This window comes from Gnatocerus cornutus, chromosome 2 (genome assembly GCF_029298725.1).
Source record: "Gnatocerus cornutus isolate USDA-ARS CGAHR chromosome 2, icGnaCorn1.1, whole genome shotgun sequence".
Classification (NCBI taxonomy): domain Eukaryota; kingdom Metazoa; phylum Arthropoda; class Insecta; order Coleoptera; family Tenebrionidae; genus Gnatocerus; species Gnatocerus cornutus.
This window is the reverse complement of record NC_142234.1, coordinates 13,174,302-13,192,302: the sequence shown is the minus strand read 5'-3', so window position 1 is coordinate 13,192,302 and position 18,001 is coordinate 13,174,302. Positions and strand designations below refer to the sequence as shown.

The 18,001-nt window shown below is 32.5% G+C and overlaps 2 protein-coding genes across 2 annotated transcripts; one reads left to right on the top strand and one right to left on the bottom strand.

Moving 5' to 3' along the window:
- The first annotated feature begins 49 nt into the window (after positions 1 to 49).
- LOC148179200 (uncharacterized) lies at positions 50 to 17,984 on the top strand. Its single transcript, XM_088030061.1, has 6 exons — positions 50 to 309; positions 3,478 to 4,104; positions 4,291 to 4,552; positions 15,602 to 15,763; positions 16,194 to 16,299; positions 16,868 to 17,984. The coding sequence occupies exons 1-6, from the start codon at positions 150 to 152 to the stop codon at positions 16,961 to 16,963; spliced, it is 1,413 nt and encodes a 470-aa protein (XP_087886187.1). The 5' UTR covers positions 50 to 149; the 3' UTR covers positions 16,964 to 17,984.
- Positions 5,408 to 6,682, bottom strand: Galt (Galactose-1-phosphate uridylyltransferase). The gene is made up of 2 exons (XM_088030062.1): positions 6,569 to 6,682; positions 5,408 to 6,478 (listed from the first exon to the last, which is right to left on the bottom strand). The coding sequence occupies exons 1-2, from the start codon at positions 6,606 to 6,608 to the stop codon at positions 5,451 to 5,453; spliced, it is 1,068 nt and encodes a 355-aa protein (XP_087886188.1). The 5' UTR covers positions 6,609 to 6,682; the 3' UTR covers positions 5,408 to 5,450.
- Positions 17,985 to 18,001: the final 17 nt, after the last annotated feature.

Genomic DNA, 18,001 nt, shown 5'->3' with positions numbered 1-18,001 from the left:
CAATACTGCGTGTCAATAATAAAGTAAGGGCGCATGTGCGTATTCCAGTTGTAATGGTTGTGTCAGTTTTGTTCAGTCAATGAAAATAGTCAGTTCACTAGCTGGGAATTTTAGCACCTCCTGTGACGTCGGTAGCGTCGCCCAATGGCATGTTGGGTATCCTATTGATTACTTGGAAAAATGGCAGGACTGTGAAACCATATGGACTGAAACGACAGGAAAAATACAATATGAAATTCACCTTCATATGTATTGTCATCGTCGTATCATGTAGTGTCTGTGCTTCCGGGGATCTGGAAATTTATCCGGGTAAGTTATTTTCACGTTTTTCACTGTAATATCGAACCTACTGTAAAATAAGTATTAATAGTTTTACGACAAAAAAAGCGCCAAAGATCCGAAGCAATAAATATTCAATTTCAAGTCCAAACCGATCAGGTTTTATTCTTTCCACAGAGTGTCTCTCGGTTTCGGAGCGATTGTTCATTTAATTAAATATTTAGATTTCATGTAATTTAAATGTTCTTGTTTTGTTATAATACTATACATTTTCTGATTGTTGAAGGCTGATTTTCGTTTTATGTTTCAAAGTGTCAACTTATTTTATACTTTATTTTTAATTGCTGCTATTATATTATATGTGTCCTCGTCGTTTAAATGTCTAATCAACTAAAAGCTTCCGAAACAAAAAATTAGTTGCAAATAATAAATGCCATTTCGTTAATTCATAAACGAATTAATAAAAATGCATTTGAACGAAGAGACATATTGTTGAGAGGAACGGTTTTGTACCATTTTTATTTTATATCGTTGCGGTCACTTACACTTTAAACGCCTAAAATTTAAATTATAAAGATACCTAAATAGTTTAAATAACTTGGGACAATAAAACACATGTTACCAGAATAATAAATTATATTCGTATTACTGCAAAAAAATGCTAAACAAATGTAGCATGCATAATAGAAGATTTCCGAATGGTGTACTAGGGCGTATTTTGTAGTGTCTATTGATCACAATTCTACATATCAGATTTTCTATTTGTATAATTTAACGTGCTGTTTGTGTTTAATCCAAATATTTATTTTATATTGTATTTTTTTCTTTAAACCGTTCTGGCTAAATCGTAATTTTTTTGGCTCTCATTTAAACCTGGGGTTTTTACGTATGGATATATTATAGTTTAGGTTTTTAAATGGAGTTACAATGGAAACTCGATTTTCTCAGTATAACTCGAATAATATTTTGTGGCAGATCCGAAAGATCGAGTTTCTAATGTATTACATATTTAGGAAGAACAAAAAGTTTCTTGAATCGTCAGCGAAATATCTCTAGGAAAAAAAGTACAAGGAATAATAATTTTTTTTGGTGTTTATATAACATCAATAATTCAATTAATGTTAAAGGTACCAGCTCGATGAAGATCAATCAAATGAATTAAATTTGTTATTATTTTTGGGCAATCCAGTTGAAACAATAAATAACATGAAGTTTTCAAGTGGAAAAATAAATAAAGAATTTCAACAAAAATGGTTTTTCGGGCGATTTAATATTCGAAATTAAGAACAGTAAATTGCAACGTAATAACTTCGACATTTAAGAAATTAAAAAGTAAGTAAAAGCTTGATTCTTTTCATCGTCAACAACTTCTCATACTTTTTCCAAACAGATGCGACGAGTATTAATTTAAGTTAATACCCACTTCGACAACATTCATAAAAGCACATCGAAACTTTTACAGAGCTTGTGCTTTTATCAAAGATGTTTTTTGTTGACACATTTATTACTTTTAAACTTCTCTATCAGATTTTATTAAAGACTTTTTACTTGTATGTAGTAATAAAAGGTTGTAAGTATAGAGCATGTGTAATTCACATTTCGTCATTATCACTGTATATTTTATTTGAGCCGGATGTATTTTGTGATAATGGAACACCACAAACATCAAGTTGTTGCGCTTGAATACACTTGATTTTCTTTTGGGTGCTATTTTTAAGAAACATATGTTTGTTTCTTGTTATTTTTGAACTAGGTAACTCATTCATGAATGTATAATCAAAATAAAAGTTTTCTGGAAGCAATGAACTAGTAAACGTTTTATTACTCGATAAAACTACCACGTCCTCATTTAATAAGTATTGTCTGAAAACCTCAAAACCTCGTATTATAAAAGTGCGCCTAGATACTTAAATTTGAATATTATACTTAATGCCTTGTCTTTTTATTACGGACCTATTACCAGTAGATTATATGGGTATAAAAATAAATAGGTCGTTAAAAACGAATACCAATATTTTATTTATTTTATGGGCACTTTTGGGCGGTTAAGTATTTAATCGGAGTACATCACTGATTAATCATCCATTTTTTAATTAAAAAAACAAATACAGTATTAGCTGAAACTTCGTCTAGCAGCATATCCTGCAAAGCAGCCTGGAAACAATCTCATTCGTAGAATACCCAGCCAATGGCATAAAATTCAGAGAGGATTCTTAACTTTACCTAGTTACTCAGTTTCTATAAAATCTCCACTGGTTTTTACATCCATTTTAAAACTTTTCAAGCATCCAATGCAACGGTCGTGATTTTCCTATTGACTTTCTAATTCACAAATGACGTGTTTTACTGCCGCAAAGCTCTTTCTAATGCTATAAAGTTGGTTCGAACACCGTCTCAAACTGTTTACATCCTGAATATAATTTCTTGCTAAGTTTGCCTGGTCTGACGCCGTATCTCTCGTAATCAAGCAAAGTAAAGGAGGAATTGTAGACTGTAAATCTGTTTTTCTTGTTGCGAACAGCTTTGTTTTAAGTACATATTTTGTATTTGATGTTGAAACACTGTTTACATTAACGACAGGTTTACTTGCAATGTAAATTAAATTTGAGAAGTAAATGGCGCTTAATAGTTCATTAATTTTTCAATTTAGAATTAACCAGTCGTAGAAGTAATTAAATTATTTCCTTATATTTACTTTTGTCTCCTTTTCCTGAGAGGAAGAAAAATCTGTGAAATTATTTTAACTCTGATCTCAAAAAACAGTGTAACGAAAACGCCTTCGGATAAGAAAACTAATTACAAAACGGAAGAACGTTACCAAACGAGAGAGCTTCTCCAAGTCTTTAATGATGTGTATCTGCAGACGGATTTTTTCTAATTCTTATTCTATTGAGATTTATATACGAACGAATTATAAAATAAAACAGTCAGGATCATAATTCCTTCTTTGACATTCTTTAAAACGAAAATGTATTCTGTTTTATTTTTTAAATTTAAGCTTCTTTTAACATTTCGAAAGAAATGTGCTTAATGATTTCAACAAATGGATCGTCCAAAAATTAGTTTAGGTATTTCTATATTAAGAAATTTAATTAAACACTTTTTCTTTTATCATCACGTTCTTACCATGACCTTTCCGACAAAAGATTAATTAAACTTTAATTGAAATCCAATTCTAATTGTTTTTGCTCTTTCCAGATTTGAAATTCGATTTGTCTTCTGAGGAACAACGACCACGCTTAGAAAATGGTGACGACATTTCTTTTTATAACGAAAACTATCGGCGATGGCCCTGGGAGAAGCCCCAGTTCGATAGTTGGGGTAATAAAAAGAAGGAACAAGATTTTGGCTTTGAGCTTCCAGAACAATTCCAAAAACTCCAAGATTTTTTGGATCAAAACTCGAATTCTTTAAAGAATGAAGATGATCTTCCTCTTTACTACAATTCGCGGAATTTTGATGACGCTTATGATGAATATAAGAACCTTGAAAACGCCCGAAAAATTGATAGATTCAATTATAGATATCCTAACAGTCAAATATTAGATGATGTAAGACCTTATCCTCACGAAGATGACTTCAGTTTCGGAGAAGATGGTGATGTTGGAGAAGAAGTAAAAGAAGACAGTACACCGAATGAAAGACACGTACATGAGGCGGAATCACCACATCATCACATGAAAAGCATCCCAACTGAAATTAATGAAAAAGAATCGTTTCCTGTCCAAGGAATGATAGAAAACGCTGAAGTTGTCGATGATCCAAGTCAATTTGCGTACCCACCGTCAGACGCCAGATTCTTTCAAAACGTCGACAGCGATAACGGTACTAATGCCATATATTTATTAAAGAAATTGCGTCATAAATTTGTATGAGTTAGATAACATCTATTGATTAACCACCAAACTAAGTACCCACATGTTGGAAACAAAATCTAATTTTTTTTTGTAAAATGACGCTAATTTATCTTATCATTAATACAAACCGCAGATTTATATTTTGTGATTTCAGGGAATCAGAAAATTAAATCAAAATTGGAAAAGCTAAAAGACAATAAAATTCGTCTAAGCCACCGAAGTGACGAAACGTCAGCAGGTCCAAGTAGTCAAATAACACACGGAAAAACTCATGCAGATGATCAAGTGTCAGTTGTGGCTGTCCAACCACAAATGGGGACTAACGAGTCAGCAGGACTTTACATAATTGCTGTGGTGGCTGGAATTAGCGCTGCTGCCACTGTTGGACTAATTGCTGTTGGAATTGGGTGGTACAAGTAAGTAAAATGCAATGTACGAAAGAAAGAATGAAGAATAGAGTGAAAAGTTGGTTGTTCAGTACTTGACTTATAATTTGTTTTTGAAATTCATTCTATTTGTTTGCTGTTTCAAAAGAACTCATTAAGGTTTGAAAATAAGATGTAACACACATCTTTTGACTGTAAACAGTCTCGATATTAATTTTTAAGTGGTGTTGGTGTAACACATTGTAGTCTTTTACTACCAATATTGATAAAACTAATGCATATTCTTCCAAAAGACGTATTTTCAAGTTAAAAAAACATTTGGTTAGGCTGTGAAAATGTAAGAACAGTATTATGAATATATTATCACAAAATTACATTAAAAAATTAAACTCTTGACCCATATTTAGTTGTAATTTTTGATAAACTCAACCAATAAATTTACCTTAAGCAATTAAGTGCTTTGTCAAGGTCTGTATAATATAAAGTACTTGTAGCGTATCGACGTAGACCTAAGAATTCACTAAACTAACAGAAACGGAGAAAATAAATATTTAAAAACCTGCCAATCTGAAATGGAGAGAACCTGAGAGCCTGATAAATTGAATATTGTCAGTCAATACTAACAATTTAAATATGTTTTACCCTCTTCCAACTTTTTTGAGCAAATTTAAACTTTTTGTTTTCTTTGTACCTACAACTGACGTGAAAATCAATTCCATTAATTAATTTCATGCACGATTATGAAACTTTTCCAAAAGTTTCATGATTCAAATTATATTTGTTTTTCTTGTATTTACCTGAAGTCAACATTTCCAATTTTCACAGCTGTGGTTATACTTTAAATTAAGTTTGACAGAATCTAATTTAATTAATTAAACGCAAATAAAAGCGATCCTATAACTTTATTTAACAATTTATCAGTGCAAAATTACTTGTCTGAAAATCGAGTTTCAGGCTGCTTTCGAAGAACAGCAGCTGCAGTTTCCGGTGTTAGGTCTCTTTGAGCTTGAGCTAACATTTCATATCCTACCATGAACTTTTTAACAGTCGCAGACCTCAGCAGTGGTGGATAGTACGATCCATGGAAGGTCCAATACGGGATTGATTCCTGGAATCTGGTTCCTGTAGGAGCACCATGCCATCCCATGGAATATGGAAAGTTGCATTTGAAAATGTTGTCGTACTTTGCAACGATTACTTTCAAGGCTTGTGCTAATGACTCTTTTTGTTTTTGGTCTAAGTCTGTGAACCTCTGTGCTTGTCGTTTGGGCAGGACTAAAGTTTCGTACGGCCAAACAGCCCAGTAAGGCACAACAATCAACCATTCTTCGTTTTCATAAACAATCCGTTCTTTCTTTTCTAGTTCTCGTTGAACGTAATCTTGTAACAACGGTCGTCCGTGTTTCTCATAATATTCTTTTTGGTGTTGCTCCTCTATTCTGCCTTCGTTTGGCATGAAGTTTGAAGCCCAAATTTGGCAATGAGGATGAGGATTTGAGCATCCCATCATCGCTCCTCGATTTTCAAATACTTGTACCCAATCATATTTTTTGCCCAATTCTTGACTTTGACGTATCCACTCATCTATTATCGCGAGTACTTCAGATAAAGACATGGAGGTGAAATAAACATTGGATCGTGGATGGTAACAAATGACTCGACACGTGCCTTTGGCAGTTTTAGTTTGAAAAAGAGGATCTTGACTTTCAGGAGGCTCGGGGCCTTCCTCTAAAAGGGAAGGGAAGTCATTAGTGAAGACATAAGTGGATGTGTATTGTGGAGTTACTATTCCAGATGAACGTTTAACTCCAGGACATAAAGGATTAGTTGGATCAAATTCTGGGACAACTTCCAGAGGAGGTGTCTCGACTTGGCCACTCCATGGTCTTAGAGCGCGGTGTGGAGATACCAACACCCATTCCCCTTTTAGTGGGTTGTAACGCAGATGCTGATGCTCTGGAAAGAAGATGTGTCAAATCACGCCAACACACTTATCTCTATGACGTGCAAGACATGAATGAATTAGCAAATAAACAGTTGTCTTACCATTGGGATTAAACGCCATTTTCATTTGACACAGTGCCATTAGTAACAGTAATTGACAAGCGTTGCTATCAACAGTCGGCACCACACTCAAAGCATGCCCTGTGCATGGATCAATTTATGTTGCCCCACTCTCACTCGAATAATCAATGAAAGATAAGCGGCACGTATTTTTGAAGTGATAAAACTTTATGTAAGCGAAACTCGAAGCGGCAATTTTAAACCCGTGTAGAACAAAAACTCCTTCAAAATGCTCATTTGGGATGAAATGTGTGACATGAATATTTTTGAATAACGTGAATAAAAGATTGTTAGTTCAGATGGGTGTCAGAAGGTAACTGTCCATAAGTGATTTTTAATGTATCCCATTTTGTTGAATAACATTTCAAACTCCGAATTCTTAAGAGAAATTAAGATATACGTTCACTTTACAAGAGCATTAACATGTTTAGATAATGTTTACTTTAATATTTAACATTTTTGCGTTACTTCTATCTAGTGGAGAACTATGCAGCATAAATGACAGTTTACAAACTTTTGCTTTTACCCTATTTATAATTTTAAATGGTCATTTTGTTGTCGCATACGGGAGAGTCCATCACAGATTGAAATGTAAATTTTTAAATAGATTTAAGACCTAAATATTGCAGTGTTAAAATATGAAAATTTTTGTCGGTTAGGCGCAGATTGATCAGCTTTGATTCAACAATGAATCTTTTATATAATAACAAAAGAACCGAAATAAATAAATAATGAACAAACTCGGAAACTTTTTCTTTTCACAAAGGTCAATCTCATTCAGATGTTGAAAAGTTTCTTTCACATAAATTTAAAAAAAAGATTAAAGGCCGATGGATCACTGGCAACTTAAGATTACAGCTGTAGTTTTACCTGAGACCATTTATACCATTTACAGTCAGATAAACTTAGTTAGATAAATAAAGTTTGCCACACTCTTGTTACCACTACAGAAATTTATTTAAGTTCATAATTGCTTACTGATCTCATTGTTTAGAGTTTAATTATTTTCACAAGACTCACAAGAGTTAAATTAGTAATCACAACTTGGAAACCACAAATAGTTCGTTCTGAATAAAATCTAAACCAAAGAACCGGTGCGGGTGGCTCGTTGTATTCAATAGAATAGATTCACAGAAAGGGGAGAATTTCGAAAGACTTTTCTCAGCGTAGATGTTTTTATCGAACTAGTTAAAAGGAGTCTTAGTTTTACTTTTCCAAAGCTCCAATTTTAATTGAATGGTTCAGAATTAAAGAAGATAAATTGATATGTTTTTAAATGCACCAGAGTGATTGCTTACTTGAATTTTTGTCACGTTCGTGTTAAAATGTCATTGAAGAATTTAACTAATTTCTTTTCTGACTGCAGAAATTCGAGATATTGCATTTATCACGGAGACCTAAGAACATTTAATGAAAAATACTTCAAGAATTCCATAAAGCTTTTAACTGATTCTTGCATAATTTTGCAGAAAAAAATTGGTAATATATTGGTGTTCACTCATAATTGAATAGAGAACAATTTTAAAAATAAAAATAGTATATTATAATACAAGTTTATAAGCAAGCCTTTAAAACACGCACGACGTTAAACGGCGTAAGTGTTTTAAAGGCGCTTATAAACGAGTGTTATACGCTATTTTTTATTATACCTATCCATTTACAATCCTTAAGGAGCATTGAAAAATTGTGAATTCACCCAATAAAATTATCAAAGGTTGTTTGTGAATCGTTTTCGTAGAGACGGTTAGCAAGCAATTGTTTGTTTACGTTGTTAAGCACATTTTTTCACGTTTGTAAAAATCCGTTCAGAAAATGAGTGAAGATATTAAAAGGCTAGCAAAACATGCAGAACAAGAAATATACTGGTCATGTTTTCCGACTAACTTCATACGATTATGGCAAACAGTGGTGGCATCGATAAGTTGAAACGTCAGGTGAGATGGAAATCTTCGAGTGTGGCTAGTGGCTACATTGAAGAATCCACTTTAAACAAAATAGTTGTTTCCAAACGCATTGCTGCTGTTCTGATCACATCGGTTGCTAAATCAACTTCTTCAAAAGCTATGGACGTCCAACAGAAGAATGAAAATGAAAAAACTTCTTCTAGTTATGATTTAGAAACAACAAACAACAGTAACCAGCTTAAAGCGGCGGGCTTGGAAATTTCAAACAATAGTAATTGTAATTTTCATGTTTATATTATAAATAAAAATTGGTCCTGACATTTCACGATTTCTTGTTACCTAGACGACTTTAAAGCTTTAGTGTTTTAAAGACCCCTTTTTGCACGCTTTTGCGTGTTTTAATTTAGGATTATGATACAGGTATAATAAAAATAAATTTAAAAGTAATACAAAAAATTAAAAAAACTAAGAAATTCTGACCTACATTTAAACTCGAAGTTTAGAGACATATTCTACATATTTTATGTTAAAAAGTTTGCAGATTAATGTCGCGTAAAGAAAATATATTCGGTCTTAATATTTTCTGAGCATGCAGTTTACAGTCTTGCTTCCAGTTACAACTTCTAAATGTACCGAACTTGGAGTGTGCGGTTTCAGTTGCTCAAAGAAAACTGGAATCCAGAGAAGTAGTAAGATTATCACGTAGGTGTAAGCCTTATACCTGGATAATAATACTCTGTTTTCTTATTTTTGCATATTGAAGTTAGCACGTCTTAATAACTGCAAATTCTATCACTAAAAATGTGATTTTATCAAATTAAATGAATGTCCATAAAATAGGATGTCTTGACAGCCGACATTCTTGGATTTCTGCAGATGACGAGCTACTTTATAATTGTCTCGAAAGTTTTTAGTAAGTCCATTTTATGCTTGAAGTGCTGTACAAAAGCACAGACAAATATATGAACCAGTTTTCTTTGAATCTGATTCGGTTTCATAAATATCCATCAAATACTAAAACTTTTGTAAAAAATCAAGTTTTATTTTTAGTATTTTATGGAAACAATGAGAGTTTCGTTTTAACTCTGCATTAAGTTTGTAACTATCATAAACAACATTTTATTATACTTTCTAATTTTTAACAGACATTACGAAAAAAACTGTTTTCATAGACTAATTGAGCTTATACAATGTTTTATTTATAATAATTCCAATGAAATGGCTTTATCAATCAACGTCAAAAAGTACTTTATATGCACGGGGCGTTAATTAACTTTTTGTTGCATAAGTTTCAGCGGGAATCTGGACGAAGCAGGGGAAACGTAAATTTCTACTTTTCACACTAAATTCACTATTGCAAACAATAGAATTTTCCCTTTGAAGTGTTATCCCCTTAAAAAATTCCTAATAAAGCCAAATCCATTATTCAATCTCAGAGCAATGGTAATTTCGTACAAGACTGATCGCATTGATTTGGAATTTGTGCCTTTCATGACACGCTAGCAATGTAAATAAATTATTAGTTCAGCAATGTTGGAGCTTATCTTTATTTTTTGTCGAGGCAATTATGTTGGTAGATTGGTGAAGTAGGTGGCGCACGATAAATTTCCAGTCATTAAACCGGAATTACGAAATGAAAAAAGCTCGGAAAAAATGTTACAACAAGCAATCTTATTTATATTTTTTGTTATATGCTTTTATAGAAGATAATTCTTTGTTAATTCTAAAAACCAATAAGTGGCTCACCTGGAAAACATCATGAAACTTTATTACACACGTAATAAATCATAACGAAAAAGCAGAAAATAAGGAAACCTCAGTGCAATCTGATTTATAGACCGCTTGTATATCTTCCTTCTTGACGTTGAGTAAAAGCTTGTAGATGTTAGATGAATCTTATCAACGTTGCCGAGCGTGATATAGTTTGACCCTTGTGTACATGTTGAATAAGTAAAATTTAACGCTCCATTTGTACATAAATACATTATTCAAGAATAGTATATAAAAGACTCCTCCAGGCCATTTATTTTATTAATTTGGGTGTAATCCATTAGACTCTTGAACTCTTTCTTTTCGGTGAATCCTTCAGAGAACAGATTCGATTAAAGCGGGATTAAAGGATCATGGATAAATTTATTGAATTCAATTTAGTTTTACTTGTTTGTGGTTTTGACAAAGACGAAATTTCCGCCCACAAAGTGCTGCTTTCTAAAGGATGCTTTAGGTAAATCCCATTTATTTACTTGTTTCATGCTAAAACATCGACGCGAAAGTCTTAATATTTTTCAAATTACTAAGCTTAAGCAATATAGCCATCAATATAATGCGAAGCGGCATTCCTCCGGATCTGTAGGGAATGCAATAAGGCCAGGATTAAAGCTCTCAACAATTGAAGGTTAACTGTATTACGTAATTTTGTCGATAGTTTCGGAGAAACAGAGCAACTGTTGTACCGTCACGATCAGGAGTTAATTAAATTTTCTTACAACTTTTGATTTGTTTTGTTGAACTTTAATAAGACTATAAAAGTTCTCGAGGGGAAAAAAGCTCAAAACGACTTACGCAAACGACATGGAACATCCTTTCACCATACACAAGCACCCCGTGTCTGTACGTCTAAAAGACTTTCCATGTTGTGTTTTTAATCGTTTGGGTGTCTTTTTACAAAAGCCATCTTACTTGGATTCTCGTGCGTCTGCGACAGGATCTAAAATTTCTGGAAATGCGGAAGTAAAAAAATCTACATTTTAAGACGAATGCATTTTCACATTATTATTTACTACGCTAATAATATACCAAATATTTTAGCTAGAACTCAAAGCAAAAAGTTGCAGGAAAGCTTTTAATCTGGGACATATAAAGATACATGTAATGGATTAAACCGCAACGGTTCGTGCTTTTCAACGAATGTAGTTTTTCATATTGACGGAAAAAAAATTGGGCAGCTCATTCAAACCTGTATAATATTTATTTATTTCATGGTTTAGCAAAATGGTGGATGCGCCGGGTAACTTTGTAATCCGGAAACAAATGGAATCATTTGTATGAATTTGTGTTTATTGAACAAATAAAAGCAAAAAAATTATAACTGCACTAAACGGAAGAATCGTATCCGCTCCACTCAGAAATAATAAAATCCAATAGGGTCATAACTACGAATAGTTTGTTTTGAAATACATCAGAATTTTTCCACGTTCACTCTTACAAAATATTGATTTTACCTGTGTATTTGAATATTTCTTTCAACATTTCACAATGAGTTTTGTGCATGATTTAACATCAATATCGAAGTGAGAAAAGCCACCATTACATTTTAAAAGAGGAGAAAACGAGCTTTGACAAAGTCAATTTAGACCTTTTTGATGTTCCTATCTTTCAAATATTTATTTCTTTACATTTAGATATGAAATATTTCCGAGGGGAAATATTTACGGCGATAAAAAGTTGAGATATAAAGATGCCTTGATTTTCAGGCAATAAGCTACTGAAAATGTTAAATTGACCGTGCATTGAAGGACAAGATGGTTTTACTTTTTAAATTTATTTGTATGTGTCAAGTCATATTATTACCTATCCTTTCGCCAATAAACAGAACTTGGAAACTTGCATTGCGCTATTAAGCGAGTGAGAGGTAATGGGACAAAGTTTTGTTGTTAAGTTGGTTTATTAAAATACTCAGACCCATTAAAATACTTTTTTTCCATACGACAATGTTCTGAAAGAAAATGTCTTGTAAAGCAGTCAAGTTTCTTGAAGGTCGATTCTTCTAAAAAAATTCTACAAAGGCCTCAATATTGTATTTAAACAACATTGTTCTTTGATCTCAACAGTGATCACGGAAAGAATTCAAGTGGATTTAAGTTCAGGGACCACGAAGTCGGGTCACTTGCCTTGATTTTATTTTAACGTTCATTTGAGAAAAAATAGACTACTAAGTGGATCAAGCATAACAGTTAAAATAAATTTGTTTAAATGTCCGTTTTGTTATATTTATTTAAGTTAAAATTCTATTTGTTGAATCATAATTTTTTTATTGACGATTTTTTAAATATTGCATGCTAGCTGGTCTTGCCCTTGGTTACCATTTAAAAATAAGTTAATTTCCTGAAACTTAATCGAATCACTTTGGATGTGATATTTTAGAGCAAACTAACTTGGCAGGCAATTAATAAATGAAGTTTTCAACTTATACGTATGTTAATATTTAACTTCTAGTGCCATCAGTAGTAAACTTCACGTACACAAAGTAATTTTATAAAAGCTTTCTAAATTATTACCAAACCGAGACTTTCTCGATATCAATTCAAGATTATCACAATACTTGGAGTGATTTTTTTTTGACTTCAATTAACTAAACCGATTCGTCTCTCCCCATTGAGCTTGTTCCTAGTCCATTATTTATGAGCGATCGATTATTTTTAAGTCTCAAACTCCTCTTTGTATGCATCTTACACCTTCCATCCGAGGATCCGAGCCGAGTTTCATTATGAGACCGAATATTTTTATGCTTTATTACAAACAATAAAATTAAGCTGTGGTGACAGGCAAACTACGGCGGACCTAAACTTAATTCAACACAATAAATTAATAAGAATTAACTGAGCTACTGGAAAGTACGAAACGGTCGAAGTTAGTGCGGACTGCGATCCTGGAGCTGTAAAGAACCAAATAGCATGGCATTATGAAGTTGTGTGCTTGCCGTTACCGTCAGACGTCAGTTTGCCGCGAGAACTCATGGGAAACGTAGCACGCGGTTTCCCGCGCCCTCATGTTTCAAAATGTGATCGAGTTCTTAAGTTGTATGAAAAGTGGTATCTATCATATGACACAAGACATGTAAGGCATTATCCTGCATTATTGTTTAGAATCCGTTTTTCTTCAAAGTTGTTTAAAGCTTTCCTATAGTTTTTGAGTGAATTTATTATGTTGTTAAGGAAAATAATCATCAAGTACCTATTAATCGATACTACGTGATAAATGTATAATAAAAGGGTATTATTATTCAAACTATAGGTATAATGAACAAAATGTAATCGATTTTGTGGGATAATACTCTCAAGTTTTAAATACAGATCGTGCGAGTAGAAGAAGTGCAAACTAAAAGCTTGGCGTAGCTAATTTTTTGCGTACACATTGCTGCAAAACCAACAACATTTTCTTTGGGTGTTAGAAGATTTGTGTTTTACCTATATCTAAGCATATCAGTAGTTTTCCATGAAAATTTCGTCCATGATCAATCTTAATTCCTTTATTTATGAAGAAGATTTCAAGTTTATTGTCTTAATTCTGTAAAACTAAATTAATTGAAAACCAACATTTTCTAAATTCTGTTTATACAAAATTTACAACAGATTAGGATATTTCTCAATATGCTCAACCCGCCGGTAAAAAGTGGAATAAATTAATTAAAACTTAAATGACCAATTTAGAAACACGCGCTCAGACGAAGTACAATGTGATGAAAATTTTACAATTTTCTTGTATTCTCTACCACAATGCGCCATTGTACATTTTCCCACAGACACGCATTATAATGTAATTACCGGTGCTGTTGATCCGTCTTGATAATTGGATTTGTAAAACGCTTTGATAAGTAGATAAAAACACTAATTTTTGCGGACATTTCTAGTGTAAAAAGTTCCACGTTTGAACGCTAAATTGAATTAGTTTTAAATTAAATTTTCTAAGAGACAACAATGGTGGATGCGCCGGGTCAAGATTGAAGCTTATTGTAATTGTAGCAAAACTTTGAACCTTTTATTAATTTTTATTAGTAAAACGTTTGAAATTATCAAATATTTTAGGATAGAAAGAGCGGAAATAAAAACAAGGAAAATGGGTGCAGAAATTTTCTTTGTGTTCGCTGCACATTTTATAGCTATAAATGCAATTAGAATTTTTATGGTTATTATAAGAAATATTTAGTTTTTAACCTTTAAAGAAAATAAAATTGAATGATTTCAGGTCTTTGTTCGTTTCACCCCAAATTAGCATGCCATTGATATGCTTATGGAAATTACAAACTAATTTGTTATAGGATCATCACATTATCATTTACTGGCATAAATACTACAAATGGGTTATAATACCACCGTTAAGGCAACATGACAGCACTAATAAATCATATTGTCATGGATAATAGTGGTTGGAATATTTACTTTTTGTAGCTAGACAATGACGCGGACTAGCCAAAAGTTCACCTTCACTTTAATTTTGAATGGTTGTTTTTTATAATATGTAATTACTTCATGCTTCTGGGGATCAAAATATTTTCCTCTAAACCCAATAATTAAATAAACATTAAATGAAACGGTCCAATAAGTTTTTAGTAACTTTCAATTGAATATTTTCTAAAAGGTTTAGAAATCAATAACAAGTACATTTGCTCGTACATGATATAAAAGAGATAATGCGAATGACCCAGAAATAAAAGTAAAAATAGTTATAATAAATTAACAAATTACTCAAGCTGAATTAGAAAATATGATGAACAACATAACATATTTAACGATAATCATCGTGTCTAATTTATCCATGGAAATCCGTAAAATTACACTTTTATAAAATATAGAAACTTAATTGTTATTTCTATGGTAACCACTTGGAATACCTAGGGAATGAAGTGCTATTTTAATCCTGCTTTGAAGGATTAGCTACTGGCCCTTTTAGACGTCTGTGGCGCAAAAACCCATTTATTAATAACAAAATTCAAACACAGGGTAGTGGAACTTTGACACTTCAAATTAATATTGATTCTTCTTAAAGTTGTGCGAGGTTATAATTTATAATATCCGAACAATAATATTCAGATGAGCAAAAAAAATCATTTCAATTTTGAATTGTCTAAGCATGGGTTGAGCTAAACTTTGTCCTTTTTGAAAACAATTACTTTTTAATGAGCACCTTTATCACGGATGTGTATTCCGTCCCGTTGAAAGCTGATGTTAACTATTTATTTCGTTTATTGATTATGTATTTCCGTTCTTGTTACTCTGAGAATAAATCACACAAATTGAAAAACCCATCACTCGCAGGGACTTGAAATTTTCCACATATTGATTCCCAATTTTATTTTAGCTCGCCTTAACTTTACATTAGAATTTTATTTCAGTTTGCAGAAACACGTGAAGAGCGCATCAGATGTGGAATATCCAGCGTATGGAGTCACAGGTCCTAACAAGGATGTATCACCATCAGGCGACAGACGACTAGCTCAGTCAGCACAAATGTATCACTATCAGCATCAGAAACAGCAGATCATAGCAATGGAGAGGTTGGTATTGTGAAAATTAATTCCAACAATCCTTAGATCATTTCATTAACTTCCGCTTTGTGCTCGAATTAATTAAATATAATATTTTGATGCTGTAGAGATCAGTAATTAATATCAAAACAACTTGGTTTACTGAAACTAAGTTATAATCTCATGTACTTTTTCGTGTGTTGTTTATTGTTATGATACACCACTGTTGAACCACAAGTCAACAATGTTTTTCTTATTCCCTTGAAGCCAATCCGAGGTATCGTAAACTCCTCTGAAATTAACCCCAACTAACTAACTTGTGTTTTGGCGTAAATAAACGATGCTCTGAGGAGAATCACCAATCTGGGAATCAGCATGTAAATTACATATCATATTACGTAAACACGAAATTTTATTCCACCTAGCTGCTTTTTGCTCATTTTCTCTTCTTTTTTTACAGCAGGGCCGCGGCTGGGGAAAGACACGGCTCGGTTTCAGAAGCCGACAGTGACGAAGAAAATGAAGAAGGTGACTACACCGTATACGAATGTCCTGGACTAGCACCCGTACGTATTTGCACCATATTTTTCAAATCGTTTTCGATAAGGCAAGGTTTAGATTTATGTCTTGTCGTTTAATCGAAGCAATAAAATAGAAAGTCAGGCATCTGAAAGCTGAATTTGATGTTATCAGTTTTGGGTCCGGACCAAAGATTTAACGAATGTTGGAAGTTAAACGAAACGGATCAATCTCAATATATCTTCGGGCTACACTTTCGTACATTATACAAGACGGTTTTCACGCGGTTATGGATACCTACACGCTTACCAAAATAAAATATCTCTTTTATAAATATTTACTGAGTCCGTCTTCTATGCATAAATTATGCTGGCAAAGAAATTAAGAAAGTAATTCGCTTCCATTTCTGGAAAAGTGACTTATTACCACGGTTATGATGGCAATAAACTGTTCTATTGTGCTTCCCATTGTACGAAATGTTTTGTACGAGCATTACAACAGAAAGCAGAATTCTACATTTGTCAAACTGGAATAACCGCTTAAACGTTTTGAAAATTGATATGAATAAATATTTCACAGCAATTCTGTCTCATTTATCATTTTTCTCATTTCCAGACTGGGGAAATGGAAGTGAAAAATCCACTTTTCCAAGACGATCCAACACCGGCTCAAACACCACCCGTTAAGCCAAATGGAGACGAAAAGAAATAAATTTTCTATCAAAATTATTCAATAGCTTTTTAAGTCGTCGAAAAAAAAAGGAAACGTACTTAACCCATAACACTAAATCAAACGAAACGATTGTTTGTGTCCCCAGACACTAAACACCAGTTTCATTCCAAAAGTTACTGACGCAATAGAAAACGTGACCGGAAACTGGAAAACTCCCAATAATGTAGTTAACGGATAGACCAATTTTCGAAGAGACTTAAAAATATTGAATAACTTGTAGAAATATTTTTTTTTATTTATTTGCTTTCTTTGGCTCTTATGTGCACCTGTAATCAAAATAAATTATTTTCTGGCAAGTAACCCAGCGTTTTCTTTACTTATTTGTATAAATAGTTATTTTGATCACAAGTGTACTTATTTATGTTTTTGTTTACGCTATTCCTTCAAGACTGAGGCAAAACACCTAAAATAGAAATAGGTTAAAGTAACATATATTTTTGCAAACTGTTAGATTCTTTCATTAAGTATAAAGATGCTTCGTAAGCCGTCTTAATTGCAATAAATCTCAAACAGTTTCGATTTTTTTACTTTTTATCTTAGGGGAGATGATGAAAGAAAGGATTGTACGCTATCTTTACAGGATGTAGTATTTAATTTACTTACCAAGATTTTATACAATCACCATTAATCTATAATTGACTAGATTTTTATACTTCCCGATTACGTTATAATGTTAGAGATAACAGTATTTTATTATCAGGTTGATAGTTTTCCCTATAAATGAATATGGTATAGAAAATATTATTGTATAAATGTTAGAGTTTATTTAACTGTATAGTATACTTGACGTTGGATTGTTTTAAGATGTAAATTAAAATCATTTAATATCAATAAACTAATATCAGACTTAGATATCATTAGGTAGAAATTAGAATAGACCATGTAGAAAAGGCACCAACATTTATGAAACATAGAGAGTCCTTCTGTGAGTTTTTTTAATCTCATATGTGTAAGCCGCACACAATTATTTATTAATGAAAAATAAAATCTTTATTTTACATTTTTGAATATCATTAT